Raw genomic sequence first — 16,504 nt, 5'->3', positions numbered from 1 at the left:
TTAAAGAATATATACATTAGTAATTCTGTATATACAATAAGCTCCTCTCCATATTGGGGGGGCGGGAATTTATACTGCCACCGGCAACATAAGAGAGTGCATACCTCCCCACATCAACATGGTATGTGGAAAAACTTACGTATTTCTAATCTGACAGAAACAAAATGGATTTTCAGTGTCCTCGTAATTTGCATTTCGCTTACTGCAAGTTGAATCTCAGCTAAGACTCCTGCTTTGCTTGCATTTCATTTTCTGTGAGCTGCTTCTGTATTTTCTTTGTCCATTTTTATACTGGGCTTTTGTGTTTTTCTTTATACAATTCTAGGAGCTATTTATATTTTAGGAAGATTTGTCTTTGTTCTGCCATAGGGCCTGCCAGTATTTCCCTTTGTTTGTCATTTGTCTTTCCACTGGATTTTTTTTATGTTTATTTATTTATCTTTGAGAGAGAGAGAGAGGAAGAGGAGGAGCAGAGAGAAACGGAGACATAGAATCTTAGGCAGCTCCAGGCTCTGAGCTGTCAGCACAGAGCCTGAGGCAGAGCTTGAATTCATGAACCACAAGATCATGACCTGAGTTGAAGTTGGATACTTAACTGACTGAGCCACCCAGGTGCCCCTTCACTGGGTTTTTAATGCCTGCCACATGGACCCGACCCCTCCCCTTCACTCCAGCAGAACTGCTTTCTTCAGACCCTTCTCAGAGCCATGTCCCCAAACCTCTAGTTCCTCATTCATTCTGGAGACATTTGACCTCTTGGTGACACCTGACTCTATACTTAAGACTCTTCCTCTTGGGGCACCTAGGTGGCTCAGTTGGTTAAGCGACCGACTTCAGCTCAGGTAATGATCTTGTGGTCCGTGAGTTCAAGCCCCGCGTTGGGCTCTGTGCTGACAGCTAGCTCAGAGCCTGGATCCTGTCTTCAGATTCTGTGTCTCCCTCTCTCTCTGACACCCGGCTCCCCCCCTCCCCCGCTCATACTGTCTCTATCTCCCTTTCAAAAGTAAATAAAACATTTAAAAGAAAAATAAAGGCAAGTCTTTGCTTTATTTTTTAATAAAAAGACTCTTCTTGTAAATAACATTTATTGTGTCCTTTGATTCTGGGATTACTTATTGCTTTTTTTTAATGTTTATTTATTTTTGAGAGAGAGAGAGAGAAAGCATGTGTGCGCAGGAGGGGCAGAGAGAAAGAGAATCCCAAGCAAGCTCAGAGTTGTCAGTGCAAAGTGGAGGTAAGGCTCCAATGGAGAGATTGGTACCTAAGAGGAAGTTGAATGCTTAACCGACTGAGCCCCCCAGGCTCCCCCCAGGATTCCATATTCTCATTAGAACATGGAAAATAGAGAAAAGCACACAGAAGAAAACCAAAATTTGTCTTTTAGCCTACTTCCCAGGATAGCCACTTCCTGTTTCTCAAGGCCTATGTGTGTGTGTGTATCTGCGTGGGCATTTATTCACAAAATAATTTTTTAAATTTCTTAAATCTGCACAGCCCTTTTGGGAGTCTGTCCCTGCACTTTCATACCCCTCATGTGTCTCCTTGTGTTTATTCTGTCTCCACAGGCAGGTAAACTGGAGCTGCCCCTCCTGCCCACCCCCTTGGCAGCCTCATTCTCCAGCACGATCCGCCACATTTCTGCCCCCCTGCCCAAGATCAACCGCCGCACACACTCCTGCCAGAGTCACAAGACTCTGGGTCTTGTGGGTCTTCCCCTTGTGGGAAGCTTGAGTTCCTCAACCCACCCCCTAGAAAGATTCTGCCTTCCCTCTTTCCCTTAGTGGCACCAGCTAGTCAGAACGACAAAGACGCCCCCAAGCATTGTTTCCAGCCTACTCCTTGCTCATCCCAAACATTTCCTGAATTCACCCCGCTGTGTGGCCTCCATCTTGGCTCAAGGTCTTCCTCATCTGGATTCTGTTCCTCCTCCATGCAGCAGGTCTCCCTTTGCCCCCAGAGCACCCTTGACCTCTCCCTTCCCTTCCCGGTCCCTCTCCGAAGCCCCACCCCCACTCCCTACCGCCCCACACCCCCATTACCCCCACACACCCCCATCCCCACCCCTGCCGCCCCTCCTCTAGGTCTCAGCTCAGCTTGGCCAGTCCTTGGTCCTTCCCTTCGTCCTTCGGAAGGCTGCTCCGAGAAGTTCCACCCCTGTTCCCCACGGGCTCCATGCTGGCCAGGCGCCCTGGACATCTAAGGTGCCAGAAACTTTCCCTGGCAGGCCCAATTGTGTCTCCTTATTGTAATTTCCTGTTTACTCTTCTGGGGCCCCTACTGATAGGCCATTGGCAAGGCTGTCTTTCACTGACGTGTTTCAAGGTATTTCAAGTGCTTTCCCAGGAACACAACTATGTTTGTTGACTAGGGAAGTGAATGGGCCTCCAGGCTAAGGTGATCACTCACACCATTTCAAACATCCAAAGCTCTCCACCAAGGACGCCTCTTATGGGCCCAGGCTGGCCCTGCTGGAATCAGAACCCTCCTAGGTCTGATGTGCAAATTTCTCTACCTCCACTGTCTTCCCAGCACCCTCTTCCGACTGTCACTGAGGTCCTCTCTGAACCTCAGTATTTTTCATCTGTCTAGGGAAGAGAACACTCCGGGGAAAAGTATAAGGACCCAATGAATAGGAGATGTGGGTACATTAAAAAAAAAAAAAAAAAAAGAGTGCTACCATTCACTGAGCACGTTCTCTCTACCAGGCACTATTCTAACATCTAACCAGTAGTAATGCCATTTCATTCTAAATCGGCTCCATTTCACAGACAGGTAAACTGAGGCACAAAGTGGTTAATGACTTATTTGCCTAAGATTCCACGATAGAGGTGGAAGAGCTGGGATTTGAACCCCCAGCAGAGCCTGTTTGCTTAATCACCACCCCATATTGCATCCCTACTAAATAATATATATTAGTATCACTTGGTCTGAAAGGTGCCCTCTTCGAATAAAACGGACTCAATCACACAGCCACCAGCTCCTGGAATGATTCTAACTCTAATGGGAATTCTGTAGGTGGACTTTTGCGTTGATATCTACTTATATATTTCAAGAATGGAAACATGTTTAAAATGTAGCTCTTTAGGGGCTCCAGGGTGGCTCAGTCAGTTGAGCATCCCACTTCACCTTGGGTCATGATCTCACAGTTGGTGGGTTCAAGCCCTGCGTCTGGCTCTGCACTGACAGCTCAGAGCCTGGAGCCTGCTTTGGATCCCATGACTCTCCCTGTCTCTGCCCCTCCCCTGCTTGTGCTCTATCAAAAATAAATAAATGTTTAAAAAATGTTTTAATTAAAATAAAAAATAAAATGTAGCTCTTTAGAAAGAACCACGCCCATATTTTCTGTCCTTTGACAGAAAATTACCAGATTCAAACAGAATCAACCACTCCCTTCAATTACACAGAGTCTAACAGCATCTGTTTTGCCATAATTCACACGGATTTACCTTCAAGGGTATTGGAGATGTCTATTCCCCAAACCCACAATTCCAGGTCTTCCAAGAAGCTTTAGGCTGAGTTTCCAGTGCCTTCCCTCATATTTTCAGAATTCCCTCACCGAGAAAGACAAGTGCAGGGGAGAGGAAAGAAGACGCCACCCTGCGTGGGGCCCTCTTGGGTTCGCAGGGGACAGGAGGAGATAAAGAGAGATATGGTGGCCACTGATAGTCTCTCTGGGTCTGTGGCTCAGGACGCAGGCTGTGCTCCCCTGGAATGCCATGGAGGTGGTGTGGCAAGGTCACCTCCACGGTTAGGTTCCCCTCACCTGTCTCCTGTGCATGTCCCTTTGCTGCGTCCCTGTTGCCAGCCTCATCCCTGGCACCAGTTCCTGCCTCAGGGGGCCAGAGGAGGAAGGAAGGGCAGAAAGGGGCCATTTGGACACCCTTGGACACCCAAGGAGAGACTGAGCATAGAAAGAAGGACACCCCCCTCCTCCAGGGAATGGTCAGAAGCAAGAGGCCCGCCTCCCAGCACCACGCTCCCTAACTGTCAGCCCACATTGCCTTTGCTTCTTTGGGTCCAGAAACATGTGGGGAAGCAGGAAGGGAAAGAGAGGGGAAAAACGCTAGAGCGCCTGGATGGCTCAGTCGGTCCAGCAGTCAACTCTTGATCTCAGCTTAGGTCATGATCTCACGGTTTCATGGGTTCGTACCCCGTGTCGGCCTCTGTGCACAGAGCACTGGCTGACAGACCCTGCTTGGCATTCTCTCTCTCCTCCTTTCTTTCTACCCCTCCCCCGCTCACGCTCTCTCTATCTCTCTCAAAATAAATAAATAAACTTAAAAAGAGAGAGAGAGAGAAAGGTGAAGAGAGTTAGGGAAATCCAGAGAAAAAGCCTAAGAGGTTGGAGAAACCAACTCACGCAAATCTTAGAGAGAGTACAGGTTCAGTTCCAAAGCATGGCAATAACGTGAGTGAAATGAAGTTTTTGACTTCCCAGTGGATATAAAAGTTATGTTTGCACTACACTGTAGTCTCATAAGTGTGCGAAAACATTATGTCTAAAAAAGCAATCTTTTTCATTAAAAAATTAAGCTTATTTATTTATTTAGAGAGAGAGAGACAAAGAAGAGGAGAGAGGGAGAGGGAGAGAGAGAGAATCCCAAAAAGGTTCTGCACTGTCATCGCAGAGCCCGACGTGGGGCTCAAACATGCAAACCGTGAGATCAGGACCTGAGTCAAAGCCAAGAGCCAGACACCCTGCAATGTGCGTATGTTAATTAAAAACTAATTTATTGCTAAAAAACCGCTAACCTTCATCTGGGCTTTCAGGAAATCATAATCTTTCGCTGGTGGAGGGTCCTGCTCCCAGGCTGCTGACTGCTGACTGATCGGGGTGGCGGCGGCTGAGGGTTGGGGTGACCACTGCGGCAGGTTTCTTAAAATAAGACAACAAAGGGTCCAGTGTGCCACATCCATCGACTCTTCCTCTCACAAATGATTTCTCTGCGGCACGTGCTGCTGTGTGATAGCCTTTGACCCGCGGTAGAGCTTCTTTCAAAACTGGAGTTGTTCTCTCATATCCTGCCGCTGCTCTATTAGTTATATTAACCTAATATTCTAAGTCATCAGTTCAACAGTTTTCATAGCATCTTCACCAGGAGCAGCTTCCGTCTCAAGAAACCACTTTTTTGAGGGGCGCCTGGGTGGCTCAGTCGGTTAAGTGTCTGACTTCAACTCAGGTCATGATCTCAGGGTTTGTGAGTTTCAGCCCCACATCTGGCTGCATGCTGACACAATAGAGCCTGGGTGGGATTCTCTCTCTCTCCCCTCTTTCTTTTTTTTTTTTTTTTTTAATTTTTTTAATGTTTTATTTATTACTAGGAGAGAGAGAGAGAGACAGCATGAGCAGGGGAGGATCAGAGAGGGAGGGAGTGACAGACTCTGAAACAGGCTCCAGGCTCTGAGCTGGCAGTCAGCACAGAGCCCGACGCAGGGCTCGAACCCACGAACCACGAGATCATGACCCAAGCGAAAGTCGGACGCTTAACCGACTAAGCCACCCAGGCTCCCCTCTCTCCCCTCTTTCTGCCCATCCCCCCTTCATGCTCACTCTCGCTCTCAAAATAAATAAACAAAAAAAAAAAATTAAGAAACCGCCTTATTGGGCCATCTGGGCAGCTCAGTCGGTTAAGCATCTGACTATTGGTTTCAGCTCAGGTCACGATCTCGTGCTTTGTGAGTTTCAGCCCCACACTGTGGAGCCTGCTTTGGATTCTCCCACTCCCTCTCTCTCTGCCCCTCCCCTTCTCTCTCTCTCTCTTTCTCTTTCTCTCTCAAAAATAAATAAATAACTTAAGGGAAAAAAGCGGGGCACCTGGTGTGGCTCAGTCGGTTGGCAGTCCCACTTCGGATCAGGTCATGACCTTGAGGTTCCTGAGTTCAAGCCCCACATCTGGTTCTGTGCTGACAGCTCAGAGCCTGGAACCTGCTTCGGATTCTGTGTCTCCCTCTCTCTGCCCCTCCCCCACCTACGTTGTCTCTCTCACTCAAAAATAAACATTTTAAAAAAGAGAGAAAGAAACCACCTTCTGTGCTCATCTACCAGAAGCAGCTCCTCATTTGTACATGTTCTGACACGAGCTGGCAGCAGTTTGGTCCCATCTACAGGCTCTGCTTCTGATTCTAGTCTTCTTGTTCCTTCCACCCCATCTGCAGTGACTTCCTCCACTGACGTCTCGAACCCCTCAAAGTCCTCCATGAGGGCTGGAATCAGATTCTTCCAAACTTTTATTAATGTTTTTTTTTCTTCAAGAATTTGCATGTTGTCCTTCACAGGGGCCACGCCAATCTCTGTATTGCTCCAATTTTAGTGTATGTGTCCATGAAGTGAGTACCTATTACTGTTACTATTTTGACCTCTTCCTATGAATCACAGATACTCTTTTTTTTTAATGTTTATTTATTTATTTTGATAGAGAGTGAAAGTATGTAAGCACACAGGGGAAGGGGGGAGAGAGAGAGAGAGAGGGAGAGAGAGAGAGAGAGAGAGAGAGAGAGAGAAACCCAAGTAGGCTCTGTGCTGACAGCACAAGGCTTGGGTCTTGATCTCATGAACCATGGGATCATGACCTAAGCCAAAATCAAGAGTCGCACACTCAACTGACTGAACCACCCAGGCACTCCTGTGTTTCTCTCTTTTTTAAAGTCTATTTCTTTATTTTGAGAGACAGAGAAACCCAAGTAAGTCCTGTACTACCAGGGTGAAGCCTGATGTGGGGCTCAAACTCACAAACCTCAAGATCCACGACCTGAGCCAAAGTTAGACACTTAATTGACTGAGTCACCCAGGTCCCCCCACGCCATATTTTTTAAATAATAAGACTTGAAGGTTAAAATGACTCCTTGATCCAGGTACTGTAGGGTGGATGTTATGTCAGCAAGCATGAAACATTAATCTTGTTGAACATCTTTTTAAAAAAGTTTTTTTAACATTATTTGAGAGATGGGGTGCCTGGGTGGCTCAGTCAGTTGAGTGTCCAACTTCGACTTAGGTCATGATCTCACAGTTCGTGGGCTCAAGCCCTGTGTCAGGCTCTGTGCTGACAGCTAGCTAAGAGCCTGGAGCCTGTTTAGGATTCTGTATCTCCCTCTCTCTCTGACCCTCCCCTGCTCATGCTGTGTCTCTCTCTCTCAGAAATAAATAAGAACAGGGGCCCCTGGGTGGCTCAGTCGGTTAAGTGTCTGACTTTGGCTCAGGTCATGATCTCACGGTCTGTGGATTCGAGTCCTGCGTCGGGCTCTATGCTGACAGCCAGCTCAGAGCCTGGAGCCTGTTTCGGATTCTGTGTCTCCCTCTCTCTCTGACCCTCCCCTGTTCACACTGTCTCTCTCTTTCTCTCTCTCTCTCTCAGAAATAAAAAACATTAAACATTTTTTTTAAAAAGAAAAAAACATTAAAAACTTTTTTAAAAAAACATTATTTGAGAGACAAAGAGAGGACACAAGCAGGGGAGGGGCAGAGAGAGAAAGAAAGACATAGAACCCAAAGCAGACTCTAAGCTCTGCACTGTCAGAGCCCCTCAACATGGGGTTCAAACCCACAAACCATGAGATCATAACCTGAGCCGTCACTTAACAAATTGAGCCACCCAGGCACCCTTATATTTTTACATGGGTATGTATCCACAAAAATATACTGATGTTCATGTATTTAAAATTTTTACACGGGGCACCTGGGTGACTCAGTTGATTTTGGCTCAGGTCACAATCTCACGGTTCACAGGATTGAGCCCCACATCAGGCTCTGCGCTGACAGCATGAAGCCTGCTTGGAATTCTCTCTTTGTCCCTCTCTGCTCCCTCCCCTGCTTGCTTTCTCTCTCTCAAGATACGTTTAAACGTTTAAACGTTTAAACATAAACGTTTAAAATAAAATAAAATAAAATTTTTGCATAAATTATATAATTTGGCTCATAACATTTTTCCACTTAGCTTTATCTTATTCAACATCATGTCTTGACACTTATCCCTGCTAATATATGAGAGTTAGTGCATTCATTTTATCTGCTATATAGCATTCCATTTTGTGATGAAGGTGATTTTTTTTTTCTTTTAAAAGAAAAAGATTTTGGGCTCCTGGGTGGCACAGTCAGTTAAGTGCCGGACTTCAGCTCAGGTCATGATCTCAACATTTATGGGTTCGAGCCCCATGTCGGGCTCTGTGCTGAGCCTGTTTCAGATTCTGTGTCTCCCTCTCTCTCTGCCCCTTCCCTGCTCACACTGTCTCTCTCTCTCTCAGAAATAAAATAAACATCAGAAAAAAAGATTTTTTTATTTTTGGGAGAGAGAAAGAGAGAGGGGCATAAGAACAGAGAAAGAGGGAGAGAGAGTCCTAAATAGTCCCCACGCCGTGTGCGCGGAGCTGGATGTGGGGTTCAATCTCACAAACCGTGAGAGCATGACCTGAGACAAAAGCAAGAGCATCCAGCTCTCGAGCCACACAGGTGCTCCTTAAAGATTTTAAGTAATCTCTGCACCCTGCGTGGGTCTCGGACTCATAACCCTGAGATCAAGAGTCGCATGTTCCACCAACTGAGCCAGCCAGGTGCCCCAAAGTTGACTTTTCTGTTCTCCTATTGGTGGACATTGGTTGTTTCCGTGGGGTTTTTTTGTTGTCATTATTATTACAAAAAGCATGAATGGACATCCCTGCACACATCTCCCTATGCACATCTGTGAGCGTTTCTTTAGAATCCTGGGTAGGATTGCTGGATTCCAGGCAAATGTGCATTTCCAGCTTCGTCAGACATTGCTAGATTGCCTTCTAAAACGATTGTGCCTAGGGGCACCTGGGGGGCTCAGTCGGTTAGGAGTCTGACTTCAGCTCAGATCATGATCTCACAGTTCGTGGCTTCGGGCCCCACGTCGGGCTCTGGGCTGACAGCCAGCTCAGAGCCTGGAGCCTGTTTCAGATTCTGTATCTCTCTCTCTGACCCCCTCCTTGTTCATGCTGTCTCCCTCTGACTCTCAAAAAAATAAATAAATAAATAAAAAACATTTTAAAAATTAAAATAAATAAAAGGATTTTATTTATGATTGATACCAAATCCGTTCCAGGTATATGGATTGCAAATGTCTTCTCCAGTCTGTGAGAGATGGTCTTTTTATTGTGTTGTTAGTGTCTTTTGTTAATTGAAAGCTTTTGAATTATTCTTGAAGTGAGGTGATTGATACATGGGATTTCGTTATACTATTACCTCTACTTTTGTGTAATAGTAAAGATAACATAACAAAAAGGTTATAAAAATCTGTAAACAAATAAGTCTCGACTGTCCCAAATTCCTAAAGATCAGCTCCTATATTATATAGTTTTACTTTCCACATTCAGATGTCTAATACCACTGGGATATATTTCTGTAGTTGGTACACCAGAAGATCGAAACTTATCTTTCTTTGCCTCACGGATGGGCAACTGTCCCAGCCTCATTTTCAACCCCGTGCTCTGACCCTGTTCCTTCTCTCTTGACCAGAAACTCACCCTCTGCCCCGTATACTCTTGGGTTTGTTTCTAAATTCTCTGTTCCGTTCCTTAGGCACTGTGTCTGTTTTGCATTTTGCCCCACTGTTTTAATTCCCATGTTATTAGATTGGCCAGAGCTGTATCTAGGGCCAGATTGGTATCCTTTCTTCTTTTACTTCTTGGGTCGACTCGGCCCTTCTCGGTCCTTTTTTCTTCCATATATGTTACAAAAATTTTTTGTATTCATTTTTGAGAGGCAGAGACGGAGTACAAGCTGGATAAGAGCAGAGAGAGGGGGAGACACAAAATCTGAAGCAGGCTCCAGGCTCTGAGCTGGCGGCTCAGTCCACAAACGTGGGGCTCGAACCCACAAACCACGAGATCATGACCTGAGCTGAGTCGGATGCTTAACCAACTGAGCCACTCAGGCCGCCTTCCATATGCATTTTTTTTTTTTTTTATCAGCTTCCTCAATTCCAGAAAGGGAAGAAACCAACACTGTTGGGATCTTAATTGGAATCACACCGAATTTCCAGATTAATCTGGGGGAGAACTAACATTTGTGTAACATGATACTCTCCTGACCGTTATCACTGTGGCACGTTAATCTACATATTTAGGTCTTCTCTTTTGGGTCCCTCTGTCAAAATCTTGTTTGCTTTCGCCATGACGGTCTTGGCTCAGTCTTCGTCAGATTTATTCCCGGGCTTGCGGGTTTTGCTGCTGTCTTTCCACCCAACAAATATGCCAGGCATGTCCTTCGTGGCCTCCGACCGACTCCCGCCTCTGGTGCACACCCCTCCTTCCCACTGCCCAGGGAGCAGCTGACCTGCCCCAACAGCTGACTTCCCTGTGGGGCATTACCAGAGGGGTAGAGCTCACCACCACCCCCCCGCCCCCGCCTCAGGTCCTGTCAGCTGAGCCTGCGGAGGGTGACAGTTGTTGCAGCGGGGACAATGGGCCGCCTTCTCCTTGGCCACAGCAACTGCTCTTGCTGGTAGCGGAGGGCCACACCTGTCAGCTCCAGTTACTCTTTCAGGCAACACTCAACTCCCTGGCCCATCTCTCCATGCCTGATAAGCATGTCCAGTGTGTGTCCTCCTACCTGGTTGCCTGTTCAGGGGTCTATCCTTGCCTGGAATTGGTGGGCAGAGGCACGGTGGTCATGGGGCGTGGGACGCAGGACTGTCCCTCCCAGGTGCATAGTCTCATGCCTCAGAGATGCTGCGAGTTCCCAAAGCTTCCTCTTAGGCGTCAGATCCTCACAAGAGGCCCACTCAGATAGTTGACTGACTATGGTCACAAGCCAGGAGGAGCTGTGTTAGGTAACAGGGCTGAACTCCCATTTCCGGGCTGGTGCTCTGTCCTTCCCCATTGACCTTCCCTGCACCTGGCTGGCCTCCACACTTGCCCCTCAGCACCTGCAACCTCAGCACCCCTGTGCAAGATGGGGCACCCCTGGCTTCTCTTCAGAACTCTTGTTTGGGGGCAGGTCCTGCCCTCAGCTTCCTGAAAATGGGGAGGTTCCAGGCCAGTGCTGATCCCCCAGAGGGGCAACAGGGCTCCCGTGGGTACTATCCACATCTTCACTTGCACAGTGCACAGTCTGCTCACGCGTCCCTGGCGGCCCTGACAGAGGGTCCCAGAGCCAGCATTAGCTATAGGGGGTCCCTGGCTGCCTCAGTCGGTGGAGCATGAGACTCTTGATCTCCAGGTTGTGAGTTCAAGCCCCTTGTTGGGTGTAGAGGTTACTTAAAACAACAACAACAACAACTATATTGCAACTGTCACCCTCCTCCAGTCCTCGGTCTACCCAGACGCTTGTCTCACACTATCTGCTGACGCTGCATGGATCTGTCCTGTGTCCTCGGCGGCACTTCGCACAGGCCTGGCACTCAGTTGGCTTGCTTGCACTTCCGTGCTTGTTGTGGACATGAATGGCCCAAGTAACTGATGCCCAGAAGCATTCTGGAGACCTTGGAGGGTCTGGGAAGAGAACCAGGGAGGAGAACTCCAGAGGTCACAACCTTCCCAAGCTGGCCCTCAGATCCCTTTTTGTGTTTTTAATTGACTTTAAGGAACAAGAGGTTTGGCCAGTTTCCTCAAAGTTTTTGGCCTCTCCCCAGCAGCAGAGGGTGGAGGGCAGAGGTGAGGGTGGTGCAGGCACGATCCATTACACGAGGCTAAATCCGGAACTGGAAGGAATTGCTCTGTGGTAGCTCTGTTGCCAGAGAGGATGGTTATCTTTCCAGGAAAGGCTGAGGAAATCCTTAGCAGAGCCCTTGCCTTTCTGCCTTGGAGAAAATGTCTGGGGCAGGCTGATGGGCGTAGGGAAGGATTCCTCCAGGTGAGGGCAGGAAGGTGGTGGACAGGGGAGTGAATCCCAGGTGGGCAGGGGAGTAGAGCGTTAACTATGACTAGACCCAGGTCCTGGCAGCTGCTGCCCTTCCCCCACCTCCCTTCTCACCCGCCATCCCCCCAACCCCTGAGGTTCCCCATTGTTACCAGAGACAACATCCTGTTTCCTTTACTGGCCTCCGTGGCCTAGGTCCAGGAGCCCCTCACTATGCTTGGAAGGGGGGGTGGGGTATGGGACACGGGACAGGATGGGGGATGGGACAAAGATAGGGCAGGCAGCTGACTCCAGGTCCAAGGTCCAAGGATCTCACAGCTGTAGGAACGGAGGTTGGAGGGGAAGTGTGACTTACTTGAGGTCATCAATTGCTGCTTATGTGGGCCAGTGCTTGGTTGGGACTCCACGGTTCCCTCAAAATTACATACTTCGAAGGTTCCCACAGGGAACCATCGGGTCTGAGTTTCTTCCCTTGGGTTCATGTGACTGGTTTCCCTCTCTAAAAGGCTCTCTCTAGCTGTTCATGGCAAACAGGGTTCTCACATCCTAGGACTGTACTCAGATCAAAGGAGCTGTGGGGCTCAGCACCGGCAGGCTCTGGACAAACAGGTGTGAGTTTAGATCCTATCCACAAAACCTTCACTGATTTATTCTTTACATTGAACGTTTACTGCCAAGCGCTGGGGACCACCAGCAGACACAATAGATCTAAGTCCCTACATTCTCTGGGACGGTATCAGTAAGATAAGGAAGTAAAATAAAATACATAGCGTGTCAGACAACGATTTGCTGCGGAGACAAGTAAAACAGAGGTTTGGATAGAGAGGGGACAGAAGAGATGGGGTGAAGGGGGTGTAATTTTAAACAGGATGGATAGGTAACAAGTGGGCAAAAACTTGAAGGAGGTGAAATAGAACCCCGTGTGGATATCTGGGAAAGAACCTTGTGGGAAGGTGAACAGTGGGTGCAAAGGGCCTGAGGCAGAACCATGTCTGGCACAGTTAAGGAGCAGCAAGGAGGCCAGTGTGGCTGGAGCAAGATGAGAGAGACAAGGATAGAAGTCAAGTCAGGAAGCTAGGCGAGGTCAGACCACCCGAGGCCTGGTAGGTTGCAATTAAAGCCTTTGGCTTTAACTCTGAGATGGAGCCACTGGACTGTTTGTGCAGAAAGGAGACAGGATCTGATTTATGGGTTTTTTTTTTGTTTTAAGTACAAATGTACTTAAGTACAGAGCCTAATGCAGGGCTTGAACTCATGACCCTGAGATTAAGACTTGAGTTGAGATCAAGAGTTGGATGCTTAACCGACTGGGCCACCCATGTGCCCCTGATCCATATTTCATAAAGATCATTCTGGTCACGGCATGGAAAAGAGAAACAGGAATACCGGTTAGGAGGCTACTACAGTAATTCAGGTGAGAAATGATGAAAGCTCAGATAAGGGTAGTCAGGGTGACATCAGTGAGAGGTGGTGAGATTCTGAATATTTTGAAAGTAGAGCAACCAAGATTTACTAATATGGGGACTAAACTGTGACGGGAAGAGAGAAGTCAAGATAACGTCCAAGATTTTGTCCAGAGGAACTAGAAAGTTGCAGTTGCCACTTGCAGAGATGGGAAAGCCTGAGGGAGGGGCAGGTTTGGGGGGAGATCAGGCGGTACGACTGCAGTGTGACTCTGGCTAAGGTGCTTAACCACTCGGAACCTCGGTTTCTTCATCTGTACAATGGTTGTAATAGCTCTCCTGCAGAATGTGTGGTGCCCAAATAGGGTGTCTCTTGATCAGATGGAGGGCCCCAACTGATGGGATGATGACGGTGGAAGCCGGTGGCGTGGGCCATGAAATAACTCACCTGAGGCAGAACAAGGAAGATAGAAGTTTATTGAATACTCCGCAAGGGAGAATCTGGACAGCAGAGAAGGGGCTATCTACAAGGCAGTGGGAGGGGGGCGCTTTTAAGGAGGGAAAGTGAGAAGGAATGGTGACATAGGGAATTTTCCCATCGTTGGTACCTGGGCCTAGTTGTCATGAGTCAGTTAGGGCCTAGGGATATTTCGGGGTGGATTGCCTATTGGACCTGTCTATACTCAGCCAGGTGGTCACTGTGCCCCCCTCCTTTTATTTATTTATTTGGGGGGCAGGGAGGGGTGCAGAGAGAGAAGGAGAAAATTCCAAGCAGGCTCCACGCTCTCAGTGCAGAGCCCCGCGTGGGGCTCATACTCATCAATCGTGATGAGATCATGACTTGAGCCAAAACCAAGAGTTGGATGCTTAACCGACTGAGCCACCCAGGCGCCCTTCACCGTGGCCCTTCCTGCCTTCCATTGCTCAGGCCTGTTGGTCTACAAGCAGCCTCTACAGAATGGTGGTAAGAACTGAGTGAGGTCATGAACTCACAGGATTGGCACACGTGTCCCACCCCATGGCCCAAGGGAGACACATGACCAGCACATCTCCTCAGGAAGCAACTGGAAGGAGAGGAAGAATATACCCATCAACCTGAACTCTAGCTCCTCTCCCTGCTTCCTCCAGGCAGAGTGGGAGGGCCTTTCTGACATTTAAGGTTTCTTTCTTCAAGGTCTTACTCGTGGTTTTAGCGACGGTGATAGTGCTCATGGGGGCGGGTGGTGGGATGATGATAACGATTCCCAAAGCTGTGAAGTTGACGGAATGCTTTCAAGCCATTACCTCTTCTGAGTCCAGAAAGGCAAAAAGTGTACCCATTTTATGAAGTAGGAGGATGTAGTCAAACCCACGTTGTCTCTGTATTTTGCTTTCTCATGGAACTTCATTTCATCTTGGGCAAAAGTGGGTTAAGTGGGTCCTCAAGTGGGTGGGAGTGCCACCCAGCTGTGTCCAACTGGGCCCAGCCATCAGATGGATGGTGACCCCACTCTTTTACACCCCCCCCAAAGGAGATAGCCCCCAAGTGCTTACCCACATCATTCCATTCCAGTTACTCCCAGTTACTGAGATGACAGTGGAAAGGACCAGAGACTAGAAAAACCAATGTGCCTACAGTCACAGCATTAGAAAGTCCAGTCTGGGTTCCAACTCTGAGGTCTACACCCAGCAGGAAGAATTCTTGTGTAGGCTCCTTCTACTTCTTCCAAACCAGCTGCCCCCTCCCCTCAATACACCAGGTGCCAGAACACAGCTGTCTCTTGGTTAATCCCCCTGCCCAGGCAAGCTGTCCTAGGGTGGGGCTGAACTGGGTGCAGCCGCTGTGTGGTGTCCAGTGAGGCAGTGCCCCTGTAGGCAAATTCAGCCAGAGACGATTCTGAGCCACAGTTCTGACTGGTGAGAGCTGCTACTGATCGGTGGGGTTGGGGGATCGGGAGGGTAGGAAGTGTCAGGTCTGGGTGGATCAAGGGGCCTCTTAAGAAAATTTACAATTGCCTGGGGAAGAACTCCTGCTAGGTTGAGACTGAGGATGTGCTTGAGGAGGGGTGGGACTGACTGGGGAGGGGGGCGTCTAGGGACCAGGAGGAGAGCCTGGAGGCTGGGAAGGGTGAATTGTTGGTCAGAGCCTCAGCTTTACTCTTCCCTTGGCTCGGTGTCTCCAGCTGCATTGTGGTAAGAACCTTCCTGCCACAGCTACCTTGCCAAAAGGGCTTCTGGAAAACAAAAATGACCGGTGAATTCAAGTGGGGGGAGCATGAGGGTATAAACTGAAGTGGGGGGGTAGTGGGGAGCCTGCCCACCCCAGTTTTTGCCAGGTAAGGAGGGAGCAGGAAAGGGGCGAGCCTAGAGTCTGGATTGCTTTCGCAGTCACTGACCCAGCCATGCCCGTTCCGCTGCTCCCGCTGCTGCTGCGAACTCTGATGTCCCATCTGCTGCTGCCTGCCACCCGCCTGGCCCGCCAGCACCTCCTGCCCCTGCTGCGCCGGCTGGCCCGCCGCCTGGGCTCGCGGGATGTTCGAGAAGCTTTGCTGGGCTGTCTGTTGTTCATTCTCAGCCAGAGCCGCCCGCCTGACGCTGAGGAGGTCTCCAGAGTGGCTGGCCAGGAGAGGAGGGAGAAGCTAGCTCCCCCTAAACGAGGCTGCGATCCCTGATACTGGCCGTGCCATCAGAAGCCGTTCTTTTGGAGCAAGACAGTCCTGGTCCCGCCGCTGAGCACAGGCTACCCAGTGTGCAGAAGACATGGGGGGAGGGGAGAGGACTGAGCACAAAGAGGGGTCTGACCAGGAATGCGTCCCCACTCCCAACAGGAATGACTGGAAGGATGCCCAGCATCTAGCAGAAAACTAATCATTACCCATTCCTGCATTTCTCTTCCCAAGACACCTTTCCTAATCACATCTAGGCTGGGAGGGGAAGGGGGGGGGGACTCTCCTCCCCCACCCCCATCCCAGGCAAATGGGAACCTGAGTTCCAGGGAGGGACAGTGCTTACCCATGGATAACTGACAATTTCTCTGAGAGGCAAGATTGTAACCCAGTCCGTCTTCCAGACTCGGGATTTCCCTTCAAATAAGAGAACCTTGGTTCAGTCGGTCTTGCCCCAAAGCCCAGCATGCAGCAGGTGCTCAATAAATATTTGCCTATTTGAATTCTTGGGAGATCATTGACAATTGTGTCATCTGTGCTCCTACTCTGCAAAACAGTCTAATGTGGCCACGGGGTGAGGTTGGGGAAACCACTCCAGGCTTCCTTTTGCTTCCTATTCCATTGTCCCGCAGTGCTCATCTCCT

The 16,504-nt window shown here is 48.9% G+C and overlaps 1 protein-coding gene across 1 annotated transcript; it reads left to right on the top strand.

Moving 5' to 3' along the window:
- The first annotated feature begins 15,596 nt into the window (after positions 1-15,596).
- Positions 15,597-15,866, top strand: MYMX (myomixer, myoblast fusion factor). Its single transcript, XM_039231124.1, has one exon. The coding sequence runs from the start codon at positions 15,597-15,599 to the stop codon at positions 15,864-15,866; it is 270 nt and encodes an 89-aa protein (XP_039087055.1).
- The last annotated feature ends 638 nt before the right edge of the window (positions 15,867-16,504 follow it).

Source organism: Hyaena hyaena, unplaced genomic scaffold (genome assembly GCF_003009895.1).
Source record: "Hyaena hyaena isolate Hyena2069 unplaced genomic scaffold, ASM300989v1 scaffold_55, whole genome shotgun sequence".
NCBI lineage: Eukaryota > Metazoa > Chordata > Mammalia > Carnivora > Hyaenidae > Hyaena > Hyaena hyaena.
This window is presented reverse-complemented; position numbering and strand designations above follow the sequence as displayed.